Source organism: Scomber scombrus, chromosome 16 (assembly GCF_963691925.1).
Source record: "Scomber scombrus chromosome 16, fScoSco1.1, whole genome shotgun sequence".
Classification (NCBI taxonomy): domain Eukaryota; kingdom Metazoa; phylum Chordata; class Actinopteri; order Scombriformes; family Scombridae; genus Scomber; species Scomber scombrus.
This window is the reverse complement of record NC_084985.1, coordinates 15,157,051-15,171,337: the sequence shown is the minus strand read 5'-3', so window position 1 is coordinate 15,171,337 and position 14,287 is coordinate 15,157,051. Positions and strand designations below refer to the sequence as shown.

Sequence of the window (14,287 nt, the reverse complement as noted above, 5' to 3'; positions counted from 1 at the left end):
GGTGACAAGCTTTTGCATGTTGACTTGTTTTTGTTCTGTCACTGAGGTGGTGTTTTTTTTTTTAACTGTGTCAGAGAGGTAGCTAAAGCGTACAATATCCCTGTCTTAGCTCCTCCTGCCTGTGATTTAGAATGTAAACTCTCCTTCCTCCGCTTATATCGCTGCTCTCTGAACTCCAGTGAACTCTGTGCTAGCTAGCATCGCCGTACGCTAACTCAGCATCCCGTCTCTTGACTTTGACCAGTGGGCACAGCTTAAACTTCTAACCTTGTTTTGAATGTGATGATGATGATGATGATGATGATGATGATGAAAATAATATTAAAGATACTCTTTGTACATAGCTCAAATTCAGTACTTGGAGAACTGTAGTGTGAGGTGGAAGGAAAAGATGGCTTGTGGGTCTTTTTAAAAATGATAATTTATCAATAAAATGTAAAAACTGTCCATGTTGTGTTTATTTGTCATCTGGGATAGTTTCCCTCCTACCTTTAGTGGTGCAGACAGTTTTAATTGTTTAGGTTTTTAGCTATCTTTATTTCTTCGAGCTGAATGTGATTTCATTTTTGGTGTTTACAGAACTGAAAAATTGTATTTAAAACAAATGCAGAATGTTTTCCCTTTAACTGTCCTATCTATTCTGGATAATACACACAGGTGGGTGTTGTTGTTTTTTCTCATTTTTGAGTTAAAGGGGATTAAGTTTATGCGATTGTGCCTCCACGCATCAGTAGTGATGGCAAAAATAGTATGCATGCCAGTAAGTTCATTAGAGATGGATCACCCTCAAGGCATGAATTATACATCAATAATAGCCCAATTTTACACATGATCCATGATGATCAAGATACAGAAAAGTGGAAATGCATGGCAAAAATGCATGCATAGTTTCAATATTTTAAAAACCCCCAGCATTTCAAAAATCATGTTTTATGGGGAGCTCATGTCTTATTTAGAGGAGCTGAGCCCCCCGGCCCCTCTGTAGTTAGTACCCTGAATATTTTATGTAAATGTGCTTTAGTTTGTGTCTTGTATATCTGCAACTGCACACAGATAGCTACAGTTTAAGTGACTGAACATGAAGGTAAATAAAACATGATGGGTTATATTACAAAGTGATTGCCTTTTAAAAAATCTTAATATTGAATGTGAATTAAAATTTTGAGTTTCTTTTGAAATTCATCCCGCAAGTTACTAGCGGCTGCAGGACATCCTGTTACATCACTGAATCTCCTGAGTGTTGGTGTGTCCACTGTGTGTGTGTGTGGGGATGTGACAGTTGTGAAGGATACTCTGGTCCCAGGAAGCCCTCTGTGTCCACAACACACCCTGTTTATGATGGCAGCAGCAGTAGTCTGAGGAGACACTTCAGTGTGCAGATTTCACCTGAACAACACTGCTGCTGTCAGTTTCTTCTCTTTTTAATAAAACCCAAGAGCAATACTTTTCCCTGTGTGTGTGTGTGTAAACATCTGTAATGCATAGCTGAGATCAGGACTGAAGAGTTATATATCCAAATTATAGTCATTACTTCATAAACAAGATTCAGTGTCTTAAAAAGAAACCATTCACATGAATTCTCTCAAGCTTTCAACTCTTAATTCTTTGAATAGAGGATGTCTCATTTTCAATAGAGCATATTTATGTAGTTTTTTTGTAGGCTTATTGATTTAAATACATAATTTTATATATTCTCTAGATTCAGAGACAATTAATTGACAGGACAGATTTCTGTTTGTGTTTGTGTCTGTGATCCTCTGACTGGTTTAAAGTGTGTAGAGCTCAGTTGGAAAAAATGATGTCATGTACTTCCGCACCAATCACAGCTTAATATTTTTTTCTTTTTTCTTTTTGATAGCCAAATATTATTTGAGCTTTTTATATTTTTATTTGCCTGCCAACAGGACATTAGGGGAGAGAGAAACAGTCCTGATGAAGCAGATCAGCTGATGGTCAAACATTTCCAAAATAACTAAAGAGGGTTTTTTTTGTTTGTTTTAAACTTTCACGTTGATTGTTGCTTATTTAGAGAAATATTTGAGATTGTGACTTCAAGTTTCAGGAACTTCAATGTGATAATTTGGATCATATTATGATATATGTGGGTTTTTTTGACACTTTAGAAGTGATTCATCATTAATACTTAAATCCTGTGCAGTGAGGCAGCCAGTCACTCTTACAGCTGCAGTCCTGCTCTCTGTTCACTAGGTGGAGGCATCTGCAAACATTTGGAAAATGTGTTTCTGGAAGTCACAAATACTCACTGAGAGTCAGCTTTGATTAGAGCTTTAAATGTGTCACACATTAGGAGATGAACAGACAAAGAGAGGAGCAGACCATCATGCAACAATTTGTCAGCTATGGTTGTTATAAAGCTGTTAAGTGTTTTGTTTAATTTTGTTTATACACTGAGCATCAGCATCATTTTTGTCACTTTATTTTTAAGTTGAATCATCTTTTTGACTCTGCAGAAGGAGAAGTAATAGTAGAAACTGGAATCAGGCATCTATATATCTATATCTATATCTATAATTATATCTATATATATATGTATGTCTATAAAAATATACAAAACAGGAACATAAATGGAGTGAAGAGGACATACACAACAATATATCGTCTTTATTTATGACCAACAGATTTTTATCTCAATTTGACACATTAAATACAGAAACGACAGAATAATGGTTTAATGAGCTCTCAGAGCTGCTACGATTGATACAATTACATGGTTCTCTCTTTCTCACACGCACACGCACACACACGCACAGAATGCTGCACATCCACTCTGCACGCTTCAGCTCTTATGAACCACCGTGGGCTGCAGATGATGTCACGTCAAACACAGTGATGATGTCAGGTCATCAGAACGTCTGATGAGGTCATTGCTTTTAGGACGTCAGAGCGTCTTCTAGGAGTGTAAATAAACACACACCACAAACACACACACACACACACACACACACACACAAGGACTATTTTGGCTACCACCTCACGATGAAGGAATATGGAGGTCATAAAATTGATACTAATCACCGTGACTTCACGAGTTGTGTTGAGTCAGTGTGTGTGTGTGTGTGTGTGTGTGTGTATGTGTGTGTATGTGTGTGTATGTGTGAGTGTGCTGCTGTTGACTTCCTGACATGTTGACAGGTGACTGTTTCCTCTCTCTGCACCCGTCAGTGACGATCAGTTGTTGTTGAGGACCCACCAGGAGGCTGCGGAGGAGAGGCACAGAAGAACAAATATTCACTGACCCCCAAAAATGACCCCAATCAGTTAGACACTGAGCTCGTACTCCTCTGCACGCGGTGTGCATATTTGTTGTGTGTTGTGTTTTTGTAAGCTGTGACAAATGTATTTGACCTCTTCTCCAAGTCTTTGGGGGTGGTTGTGTGAAATGGGTAATTATGCTTGTTGGATAGAATTGAGGTCAGTCCATTGTAATAATGCAGGAAAAACAACACAAAGATGATTGATTAAAGCACATCAAATCTGTTATTGCAACCAGCAGACAAACTATTAATGAAAAGCAGTGAAAGTCTAATATTTTTGATATGATTTTGGGAAAAATAACAGACTATTAAATGTCTCGGTAAGTTGCTTAAAAGCTATATCTATCTAGATTAGTTGTGTATTCCAGCTTTTTATTGAAGCTTTATCGCACCGTCAGGGTGAAATACTCAAATCAAATCTCCCTATGTGACATTTTGATATCTTTGAAAACTAGATTCGAATTTAAAATGAAGTATTGTGAGTTTCAGGATCATTTGTCTGCCTTTGTGATTGATGACAGGCCCATCCAAGAGCGTGTGAAGCTAAAGTGTTTACTCTTTAGGAGGGTACGATCCATCAGGACAAAGCGATTATTAGTTTTCTTAATCTTATTAGATGTCATATGTTTCACTGTGTAATGTGACGGGAGGGTCAGACCGGAATTTAAGGATCCTACCAGGAACCAGCATGGTGGTTATGGATTCAGGAGTTTCCAGGAAGTCCACATTCCCCCTCTGGAAGGTCTTGCTGTAGTTGGTCTGCAGGTGACTGTTAAGAAGAAATGAGAAGATTCACTCACTGCTCATCAATAAATAAAAATAAATATAAAAATAAAAATGTTGATCTCTCTGTGTGTGACATCCTTTAGTGTTCAAACCTAACTCTCCATAAAACAGTTTAACGTGTCTCTGATGCCATTTTGTAAACAGTAAAGGGAGACAGAGTATGTTATAATGTGAGATGTGCAGGAGAGTTTAATTAAGAACCAAGAGGTTGCTGTGATGCCCTTAACACAACAAAACAGAGGTTATGTAATGGTGTCTAATGTGTGATGCTAATACGGAGCTGTTAGATGGGTCGTGTTAGGCTATATTTGTCATCTCTGTGCATACTCTGCTGGTTTTACGTCATAATATCACATTATCAAGTTGTCATTTATGCTTTGGTAGCCAGCTGTCAAGATGTGGCGGCTCTTACCTAATATCTCTAAAATCTGGAGATAGAGGGTGGAAGGACCTTTGCTGTAAGGGCTCCACAACTCTGGAATAGCTTTCTCTTGGGAAGACAAGCATCCTTGGTATCTTCTTTCAAAACTCATGCAAAATCTAATTTTTATAAGCTGGCTTTTCTGTGTCATGTTTGAGTATCACTCTCTAAATTTGTTTGTATGTATTATATTATGTTATATGAACCGGTCAGAGTGCACAGAAAGAAGGTATTGTGGTACTGATAAGGGAAAAAAATGTAGTTGAATCAATGAATGATATCCATCGGCCCTGAAGTAGTTTGGTTTAGTTTCTGTTTGTTAAAGACATCTAAATGAACTGAAATCAACACTGAGCTGAGGTTCAGGTCAGGCTACATCCTTTTCTTGTTATTGTCAACTAGGTATTCAGTGTATGTTGGCCTGTTGGTGGCAGCCGTAGAGTTTAATTGGAGATCAATAAGCGAGTCATTTTAGCAACGCTACCTGTGCTGTGACGATAACTGATAACATAATTAAACATCAGCTTGTATGCATATCCCTTTCCCAAGTGTTTTTGGCCAATGCACCAGCAATGTGGGCACAAAGAGTGATTTTGAACTGATTTATAAACTTAGCTAATTATTAACAAATGCATCAAATTACAGGGAATTTCACTTAAATTTAGTTCAATTTAAAATACCATATTCATCCCTCAAAGGACAATTTTAAACAAGCTGGTTTGCCCTCATAAAAGCAGACGTTTTAATTACTCATCCTTTAAGAATATTTCAGGTAGATTTTATCTCTATTAAGAATGCACAAATGTTAAATCAAATATTGACATTTTAGTAACCTAATCAATAAAGTAAGTGCATATCTGTAACTTTTTAACATTTCATTTTGAATGTCTTCCAAAATAACAAGCGACACGTGGAGTGACACAACCATGGCTCAAAATATAAAGTCACTTGTTGAGACATCAATTTAAATGGTAATGTAATGAATAAAAGTGACCTGAGGTTAAAGTTGTAGCAACCTGTTTTCTTCATTAGTTTTCATTAGTTCACAGAGTACGATGTTGATACCCTCAGTTTGAAAGAGACCTTGTCTCAGTGAGTTCAAGCTGAGCAAGGAAATAATTTGGGATTGATGTGAACAGGCCACGGTGCATTAGTCATGGCGCATATGGTGCAGACGAACACTTACTTCTTCCACACGTTGTTGTGCTCCCAGAATTCATAGAGAATGAAGCGTGATTCATTCGCCAGCCGCTGAACTGCAATACTGCCAAATGCAAAAGAAGAGGGAGCATAAGTCATGCAATCACTAATTAGCGTGCTACATCATGTGTCCCACATCCCAACAGTCTGAACTATCTGTCACAATCTGCCTGAGTGCAAACAATGTGACTCTGCCAACTAAATACTTTCTGCAGCTTCACTATGAAATTAGGAATATCAAGGGTTTTGTCAAAGCTGTTAGTCTCATTTTAAATTGAAAATGGGTAATCAGGAGTTACTGAAATGGTCACGACACAACATGTAAATGTCACACTGTCCTTCAGGCTGCTGTATTGTGTCTGAAACCAAAGAGGCAGTGAGAGCGATTCTGTTTGTTCTGCTGAATTCAGCCACAGAGCGACGAGGGCGACACAGCTGAGGTTTGAAATCTGTGGCTGGACAAAAACAATGCCAACCTTCTTTCATCTGCTGACACAACCTATCGTGGTAGCATGCAACACAAAGGCCAGAGCATGACTTCAGTTCTGACAGGAGAGCAAAAACTAACAGCCATGTCGCTGAAGTTCAATTTAAAATGTGTCCTGATTAATTCAATTTCACCCATAATAAGACTTCTCAATGAGATTATGATAAATGAACCGTTTAAAGACAGTGCACTTTAATGTAATACATTAAAAAACACTGCTTTATACTACTCTGAGCCATCGAGGAGATTATTTTAATAGACACAGATTTGAGCCACAAGCAGAAATGCCACTATACATCAAAGTACAAAGAGATGATGTGTTATTTCTGTGATTCAAATGTAATTCAAATCCTCTAAAGACATGTCAGTTAGAGTACATTCTTTCTATGATCCAAATATAAGAAAATAAATAGGAGTAAAGAATATAATGAATCTGAATTTTACAAGTGACCATTACTAGTTGGATTTCATTCTCAACAAAAATGTCTGAAAACATATGAACATATTAATGAGAGCATTTATTTGTGTTGAAGATGTAAATCCTTATGAAACATTACAAATACTATATACTTTCTGTCTTTGCTTTTTTTTTTTTTTTTTTTAAATGCTAAATGTTGTCCTGAAACAACTAGGCACTTTTAGCTTTCATTAGTTATAACTGAAAAATAACTATAACTTAAAATAATTCATTTGTTGGAGAGTATTTTCAGCTGCAGATTAATTCACATTTGGTGCTCTCAGGAATATTTACAGAAGCATGAGTGAGTCAGCCGGGGCAACTGTGTCGCTTATTTTGAAGTGTTTTTAATAGTTTTGGACCACAGACACAGGGAATATGAGCTCCATCAGGCACGATACCTGTTAGTACAGTAGGATCAATGAATTTTCAGCTGAGTTTTAGTTAAAGGTTTTAATGGGATTTATTGACAATAAAACTAATATAAAGGATCACCCTATTTCCACGCTCAAAGAAATAGAAGTGTTGTTTTGTATTCATGTTGAGGCACATAAGCTTCATAAAATTTAAGTAAAATATGCAGCATTTGAAGTAGTTCAGTCAGTAAAGCAGATGCAAGTTTTCAGCTGTTTCCTGTGCAAAAGCACAGGACATAACTCATAATAAAACATCTTGCAGCTTACTAATAATCATTTATAAACTGTAAATAGGTGGTACACATTTATATGTTACAGTTCTTGACATACAGGGACAGCTTTTTAATTTTTTTTTTGAATTTGTATTTTGTTCTACTGCCATTCTTTATAAAGCCCTTTGCAAAAATGTAAAAATGAACAGAGAGAATCAGGACTGACTGTAGACATCCAGTCTGGGCGCAGGCACACTCCATGTACTGTCTGAGAGCCAAACGAAACTCCTCCAGCTCTTCCTCCAGCACCGAGAGCTGCCTCTGGACTATCAGGATGTGCTGTGAACAAACACACACACACACACACACACACACACACACACACACACACACACACACACACACACACACACACACACACACACACACACACACACACACACACACACACACACACACACATGAGAAGACATAAAGGTACATCAAGTCAGAAGTTCAGAGCGTATGACGGAGCTGGTGGGGGCATTCAGCTTGTTACCAGAAACATGACTCAGAGAATTGCAAGAACATTTTGATCTTTTATAATATCTTTTTTTATTACTTATAATCCAATTTTCTGCCAACATTTTATGAAACTATGAATCAAACCAATGACCCAGTGTGATCAAAATTTAACCCTGAAGTTCATTATGACACATCGATCCTGCAGAAGAGGAAATGTTAAAGGGTCTGCATCTTTTTGCAGAGTTGTGAACAGCAGGGAGCAAGAAGGAGGAAGCAAACCCTGATATAATACAGACAATAGAGAGCCTCTTAATCATTTCCTGTGGCTGATGAGGAACTGTTGACAGGGGCATCAGAGGGGCTGATGATGGGAACAGGAAGTGAACGGTGAGCCTGCTGGCCACTAGTTTATGTTGTTGTTGTGTGTGTGACTGATACATGCTTCAGGACTCTCTCAGTGGCTAATTTGAGAGAAAGACGAACACATACATACACACACACACACACACACACACACACACACACACACACACACACACACACACACACACACACACACACACACACACACACACACACACACACACACACACACACACACACACACACACACACACACACACACTCACACACACACACAGTGACATCATCACATATCAGACTTGTGTTGTGGGTCATTACGGGTTTCTCTCCGAGCAACACTCTCAGTACCAGTGACACACAGCAATAAACCAATTACATATTGATTCATTCTCACACGAGATGAAACGCCTGTATCAAACCAGTGATGAGACATGACAGTTTTATATGCAATATTCATATGCATGGTTTTGCCCATATTAACTACTGCGTTGCTCTGTGAAACAACTGGTGCTCACACTGTGACACAAATCATGAAAAACACATAATATTCCTGTTTCCACATGTGACTACATGTGATTTAATCAAATGGGAATTGCGTGAGGGTAAATTGTTGCTTTTCCATTTGATATATCCTCTTTAAACCTGCATTAACTGATGTTTTAGCCACTTGGGATCGAAAAAATGTGTGGTTTTTTTTTTACATAAGAAACTCATGCTTAAAGGAAATCCCCCTAGGCGTGTTTGTGTTGTTCTGTTCTGATGATCATTGAGTCTGTCGTCTGCTATACAGAGTTTCTCAGCCATGAAATAAGTGATAATGATAGTCTCTCTCTGCTTTGTCATATGGAAGCTAAATGTGAAGGTTAAACATCTGCACGCTTTGTAAATACACATCTGGAGGACATTTCATTTGTCAATAGGTTTACACACATAGTACATCGATATACAGTATGTGCTGTTATTGTGGTATTTATGTTGTAAATATATGTAGGCCTATTTAATATTAAAGACATTTATTGGCAATAAAGTGCTGGATTTGTTAAAAGCTTTTCAATCCAGGAATACATCTCTCTCCATCTTTCTGCTCACACTCTCCCTCTTAGCCAGCCCACTTAATGCCTCTAAGCCTCATCTTAAAAACAGCCTGTAACTGTATATTGAGTCTAAAACAGACAGATTAAGGATAAAGCCATAGAGAGCAAAGGAAGAGACGTGGGAAAAGCGCTGACAAGTTCAGGCCTGATGTTGTCATGACAACATCTGAGCACTTATTATCCCTTTCAGTGATACTCCACCATGTGAGAACAGATTCACACAAAGTGTTGACCGTTGCAAAATGGCAGAAAAGTAGAAGAAAGTCAGAGAACGAACCGATTTGCTCTCCAGGACCTCCTCTTCAACAGGCTCCAGACGGATCTCCTGCAGAACAGGACGAGTTAAAGCGTTAAAACACAGTGATATAATGCTCTCATGATGACTCAACAGGCAAATTCATCTTAACATATTTGCAGATTTTTAGATCTTTATCTAGGTTATTTTAACCCATCTCATCTTCTTCATCAATATATCCATGACAGCAGGTCCCAACATTTTTGACTTGTGACCCATTAAAAATGTGACTCCCTATGACCCCTCATCACTGGTTGCATATGTGTCCCAGTTATGACCAGTTCAACTAAAGAGTGGCTTTTGACTTGTTGTTCCTTGAATACTTTTCAGAGTATTGAATAAGGACAATTAGCCAGTAATTTACAAGAAAACAACTAAATATTCGAGTAAAATACACTAAACTAAACACGTGTGACTTCTGTTTGTTCCGTTTTAAATCATTGAGTTGAGTTTTTTTCAGTGTTTACTATCTCTTTATTTTTTTTGGAATAGACACCTTTATTGACAGTAGAGAGACAGGAAATCACGGGAGAAAGCTGGGTGTGACATGCTGCAAGGGTGCGCCTGCCGGGACTCGAACCACTGGTCCGCTGCGCACATGGCATGCACTCTTTACCACTCGACCACCTGCTCAGTTTTATCTTTGCCAATGTCTGCTGACCTTTATTTGGCCCAATGGGGCTTTTCTGCCTTCACCTCATTCTACATGTTGGGCTGTTATAATGAGTCAATTTACAGTAGATTTCCTACTACTTTCAACACCTTTAGATATGCAGCAGCTGTGAGAGTTTGTGTGCAGCTGATTTGTCCCTATATATTGTGAATATGTGAATGTGTTAGTTACGTGGGCGGGTGTTGAGTTAATTTGTTGATAGTGTTTTGAATCCACTCGCCATAATTTGTGGTTAATTTGAGAGAGCGATGTAAAGACCAGATGGTCGGGATGGTGCGAGGAGACAGATGGAGATAAAAATAGTGGAAGCTGCAGAGAAATAAAGTAATAAAGAAGACAGCAGGAAGGTGAGGAGAGTACGGAAAGGTTAAAAGAAAGGAATTCACTTTTTGTTCTAGGCGGTCGATAAGCTTCTGCAGTCTGTTAACCTGCATCATCCACTGGCTGTCTTCATCATAAACACCTAGTAGAGACACAAAGATACACAGAGAGAGAGGGAGAGAGAGAAAGAGAGAAAGAGAGAGAGAGGGAGAGGAAAAAGAGCAAACAACAAAGGTGAAGGGATGAAAGCTGCTACATACATCGACTGTATTTTAAACACTTTTTACTCCATTGATTGTTTGGAATGAAAACTCAGAAACAGTAGCAGCGTCCTGGAAGACATTTCAAGGTTTCCTTTAATGTCATGCAATGGACAGCTGCACCAATCAATAGAACAGCTTTGAGACCTCTAATCAAAGATTAGAAGCTCTGCAGTTGTGTCACAGCATGTTGACCACAACTTGTCCTATAATGGACGTCCGATGGAGAACTGGCTGTATGCAAACAGTGGTTAAAAACATACAATAAGCAGCCTTTGTTTATGTATGCAGTAAACAGAGTTAAAGGCACTTAAGTGCACTAAAGCTCTCATGCTAACTAAATACAATCGGCTAATCAATAAGGAAGACATTTCACTTTTAATGATAACTCATTTAAAAATCATCTATAAACAGGCAGAATAATATTGATCCCAGCAGGACTTATGTGATTGGCCCATTAAACTTTCAGCTGGGGGGAGAAACATTACTGAACATTACCGAAGGGGCAGCTGTGGATCAGGAGGTAGAGCGGGTCGACCCCTAATTGTTAGATCGGCGGTTTGATTCCTGGCTCCTCCACACTGCAGGTTGATGTGTCCTTGGGCAAGATACTTTACCCCAAATTGCTCCTGATGGCTGTGCCAATGGTGTGTATGTGTGTGTGTGTGTGTGTGTGTGTGTGTGTGTGTGTGTGTGTGTGTGTGTGTGTGTGTGTGTGTGTGTGTGTGTGTGTGTGTGTGTGTGTGTGTGTGTGAATGTTAGTTTCCCCCCTGATGAGCATGTTGGCACCCTGCGTGGCAGCCTCTGCCATCAGTGTATGAATGTGTGTGTGAATGTGACATTTCGTGTAAAAGCTCTTTTGAGAGGTTGAAAGACTAGAAAAAGCACTATATAAGTGCAGTCCATTTAACATTTACCAAACTTAAAAGCTACCTCTTTAGCCTGGCTGATTAGAATATTTTATGTCCATTATTAATTTTAGGTTTCATGTTTTTAAATGTTTTATTCCATCTTATTTGTCAAAATCTTTTATCTGTTTCATTTAGTTCTCATTTTACTTTATTTAAAAATCAATAGTTTTTTATTGGTTTTATTAGTATTTTTATATTAGTTAGTCATTATAGTTATGTTAAGGTTTATGATCAAAGGAGTTATATGTAAACAAGCTTAGAAAGAAAAAGCGAAGGATCTTCAATCCTTTTTTTTGGTGCTGGCAGGAACATAACTGAAGAGTGGAGCAGGATTCACTGTTTCACTGAAACATAATTAAACATAATACTACACAGCAGAAAATGGTGCTTCTGAGTTCACACTCAGCATCACAACACAGGGCATAGTCACACCTGAATTGACGAGACTGAGGAGCGGGTTGTTGGGAGAGAGGCTGCTGTTCCTCTGAAGCCTCCGATTGGAGCGACGACTCGACCACTGGATGGTCAAAACATCTGGCTTCACAGGGCCCTGTCTGGAGACAAAAATGGGGAATTATTATTCTAACAGCATAATATTTTCATACATTTCCATTTGGACTGTTATGCTGAGGGACACACCGCATGACTTTTAAATCCTCCGCAACATGCACATTAAATGAGCCAGTAGTTTCTGGGCACTGCATTCACTAAATAACAGATGGGTCCCATAATAAAACATGTTCCCTTAAATTTGGTATAAATAATCTGCTGACTAAGAAAAGTAAACATGAAACATAATTATGTAATGTAATTAACTGGATAACATGAAACCTTATCTGTTTGAGCCCTTTGTTGTGTGTGAATAAGAGGATGGATCACTTATCATCTTCACATTTACATTTTCACATTTTTTGTAATTTAAGGTGGAACCCAAATGAATGAAGCACACAATTTCAAAAATAGACGTCAACGCTGAGAATAAATTTAGGTAGCCTAAAGTCGTCTGGGCTTTCGTTATGTTTGTATGTCGTATCGGTCTGACAGTGATGCTAATGCCAGTGACAAGGTACACGCACCCACAGGGTGACATCACCTAAGATTTATCTTACTGCTGTCAAGTTGTTTGGTTACGTATTTTGAGAAGACCTCAGGGTGTCTGTGTGTGTGCAGGTGAATGTGCGTGCACACACGTGTGTGTATTTGTGCAAATGACAGAAACATAAAACTAGAAACATGAAGCGTTCTTCAGTGAAGGCTCTCTACCAACCTGTCATAATTTTTCATATATTACCCACTAGTGTTATTTTTTGTGCAGTTCCAGCTAATCTTTGTTCTTTACATGCAACCAACAGTGTTAAACAGTTTAGCTCTTATAAGCAGAATACAAACATTTAATTAATGGTTTATAACACCCTATAATGTAATTTTAGAGTATAAATGTTTATTAATGTATTTACTATAACACCTCCTGTGGCATAAGTGGATGCTTGTGTATAAACAGATAATGGATGGCAACGTATTAGTCTATTATAAAATATATCTTTATAGCAGAAGTCCTAATTGTTAACAGAATGGTTTATTAATGAACAGAAAAAATTGTCCTTATCCCTGCTTGTAACTACATTATAGTGTTATAAACCATTTATTAACTGTTTGTATACTGCTTATAAATGCTAAATAGGAGAACTTAAAGTAGAGTTTAAAGATCAATTCAAAACTGTGCAGGATATTTGCAAAAATTGTAATCTAAGGAGTTTTTTTCTTATTACTTTCTTTTGGCTGAGTTTTGATTTTGCTGTGGGATTCAGTTAACATCATCAAATAGCTTGATTTATTTGACTAACAGTTTCAGTTTTTTCTATCAAATAAGATGAAGAAAAGCTGCAAATACTCACAATTGAGAAGATAGAACTAGGGAATATTTAGCAAATGTTCTTGATAAATGACTAAGTATTGACAGATATCATAATAGTTCACCAATTATGTTCTGTTGATCCCATAAATTAATCATTTCAGGTTTATGGATGTTACTATATAGTATCTCATGCACAGTGAAGTAATTACAGTACATATAAAAAGATCTCCTCGTGTGCTTCCTCTAGTTTATAATTAAGACCATGAAATCCCACATCATGGGATGAGTCATGGGAAAAACATCATCATGTTTTTCAAAAGGATCTGCTTTTGTTAAAGAGAGTGAAGTCTTATATTAGAAGAAATGCTCCTGTTCCACACCTGGGAGAAAAGCAGTATAATTAATTCACGAGCTGCAGTCAAATGTGTCTTATGTGGTTGATGTATGAAGGAGTAGGAACTGATGGCGGGTCCCTCTTGGTCTGCAAGTGAGTCATATTCTCGGCTACAGTACAGAATAGCAACCTTAATTACAAAAACTGTCTGAGATCAGTAATAGAGCAAAAATCCCATCAGCATCTTACCCCACTGCCTTCATATTGACCGAAGAAGAGGAGCTATTGTTTTCCCTGATATTGTACTGTGTGCCTCTGGGTCACACCAAGCATCCATTAATGTGAACCATACTCTTCCACAACCTCTTCACACATATAAAACTGACCACAGTAACCTATTTAAAGCCACCAGAGAAGCAACCA

At 38.0% G+C, this 14,287-nt stretch overlaps 2 protein-coding genes across 2 annotated transcripts in view; one reads left to right on the top strand and one right to left on the bottom strand.

Moving 5' to 3' along the window:
- Positions 1-14,287, top strand: part of LOC133995855 (antizyme inhibitor 1-like) — a 547,935-nt gene that overhangs the window by 258,439 nt on the left and 275,209 nt on the right. The gene's annotated exons all lie outside the window — the stretch shown is intronic.
- Positions 3,133-14,287, bottom strand: part of necab1 (N-terminal EF-hand calcium binding protein 1) — a 28,850-nt gene continuing 17,695 nt past the window's right edge. Inside the window, exons 7-13 of the mRNA XM_062436554.1 lie at positions 12,108-12,229; positions 10,570-10,646; positions 9,493-9,540; positions 7,481-7,593; positions 5,669-5,746; positions 3,953-4,044; positions 3,133-3,218 (exon numbers count right to left, since the gene is read on the bottom strand). Coding sequence (XP_062292538.1) covers positions 3,190-3,218; positions 3,953-4,044; positions 5,669-5,746; positions 7,481-7,593; positions 9,493-9,540; positions 10,570-10,646; positions 12,108-12,229 — 559 coding nt within the window. The 3' untranslated portion in view covers positions 3,133-3,189. The remainder of the gene's footprint in view (positions 3,219-3,952; positions 4,045-5,668; positions 5,747-7,480; positions 7,594-9,492; positions 9,541-10,569; positions 10,647-12,107; positions 12,230-14,287) is intronic.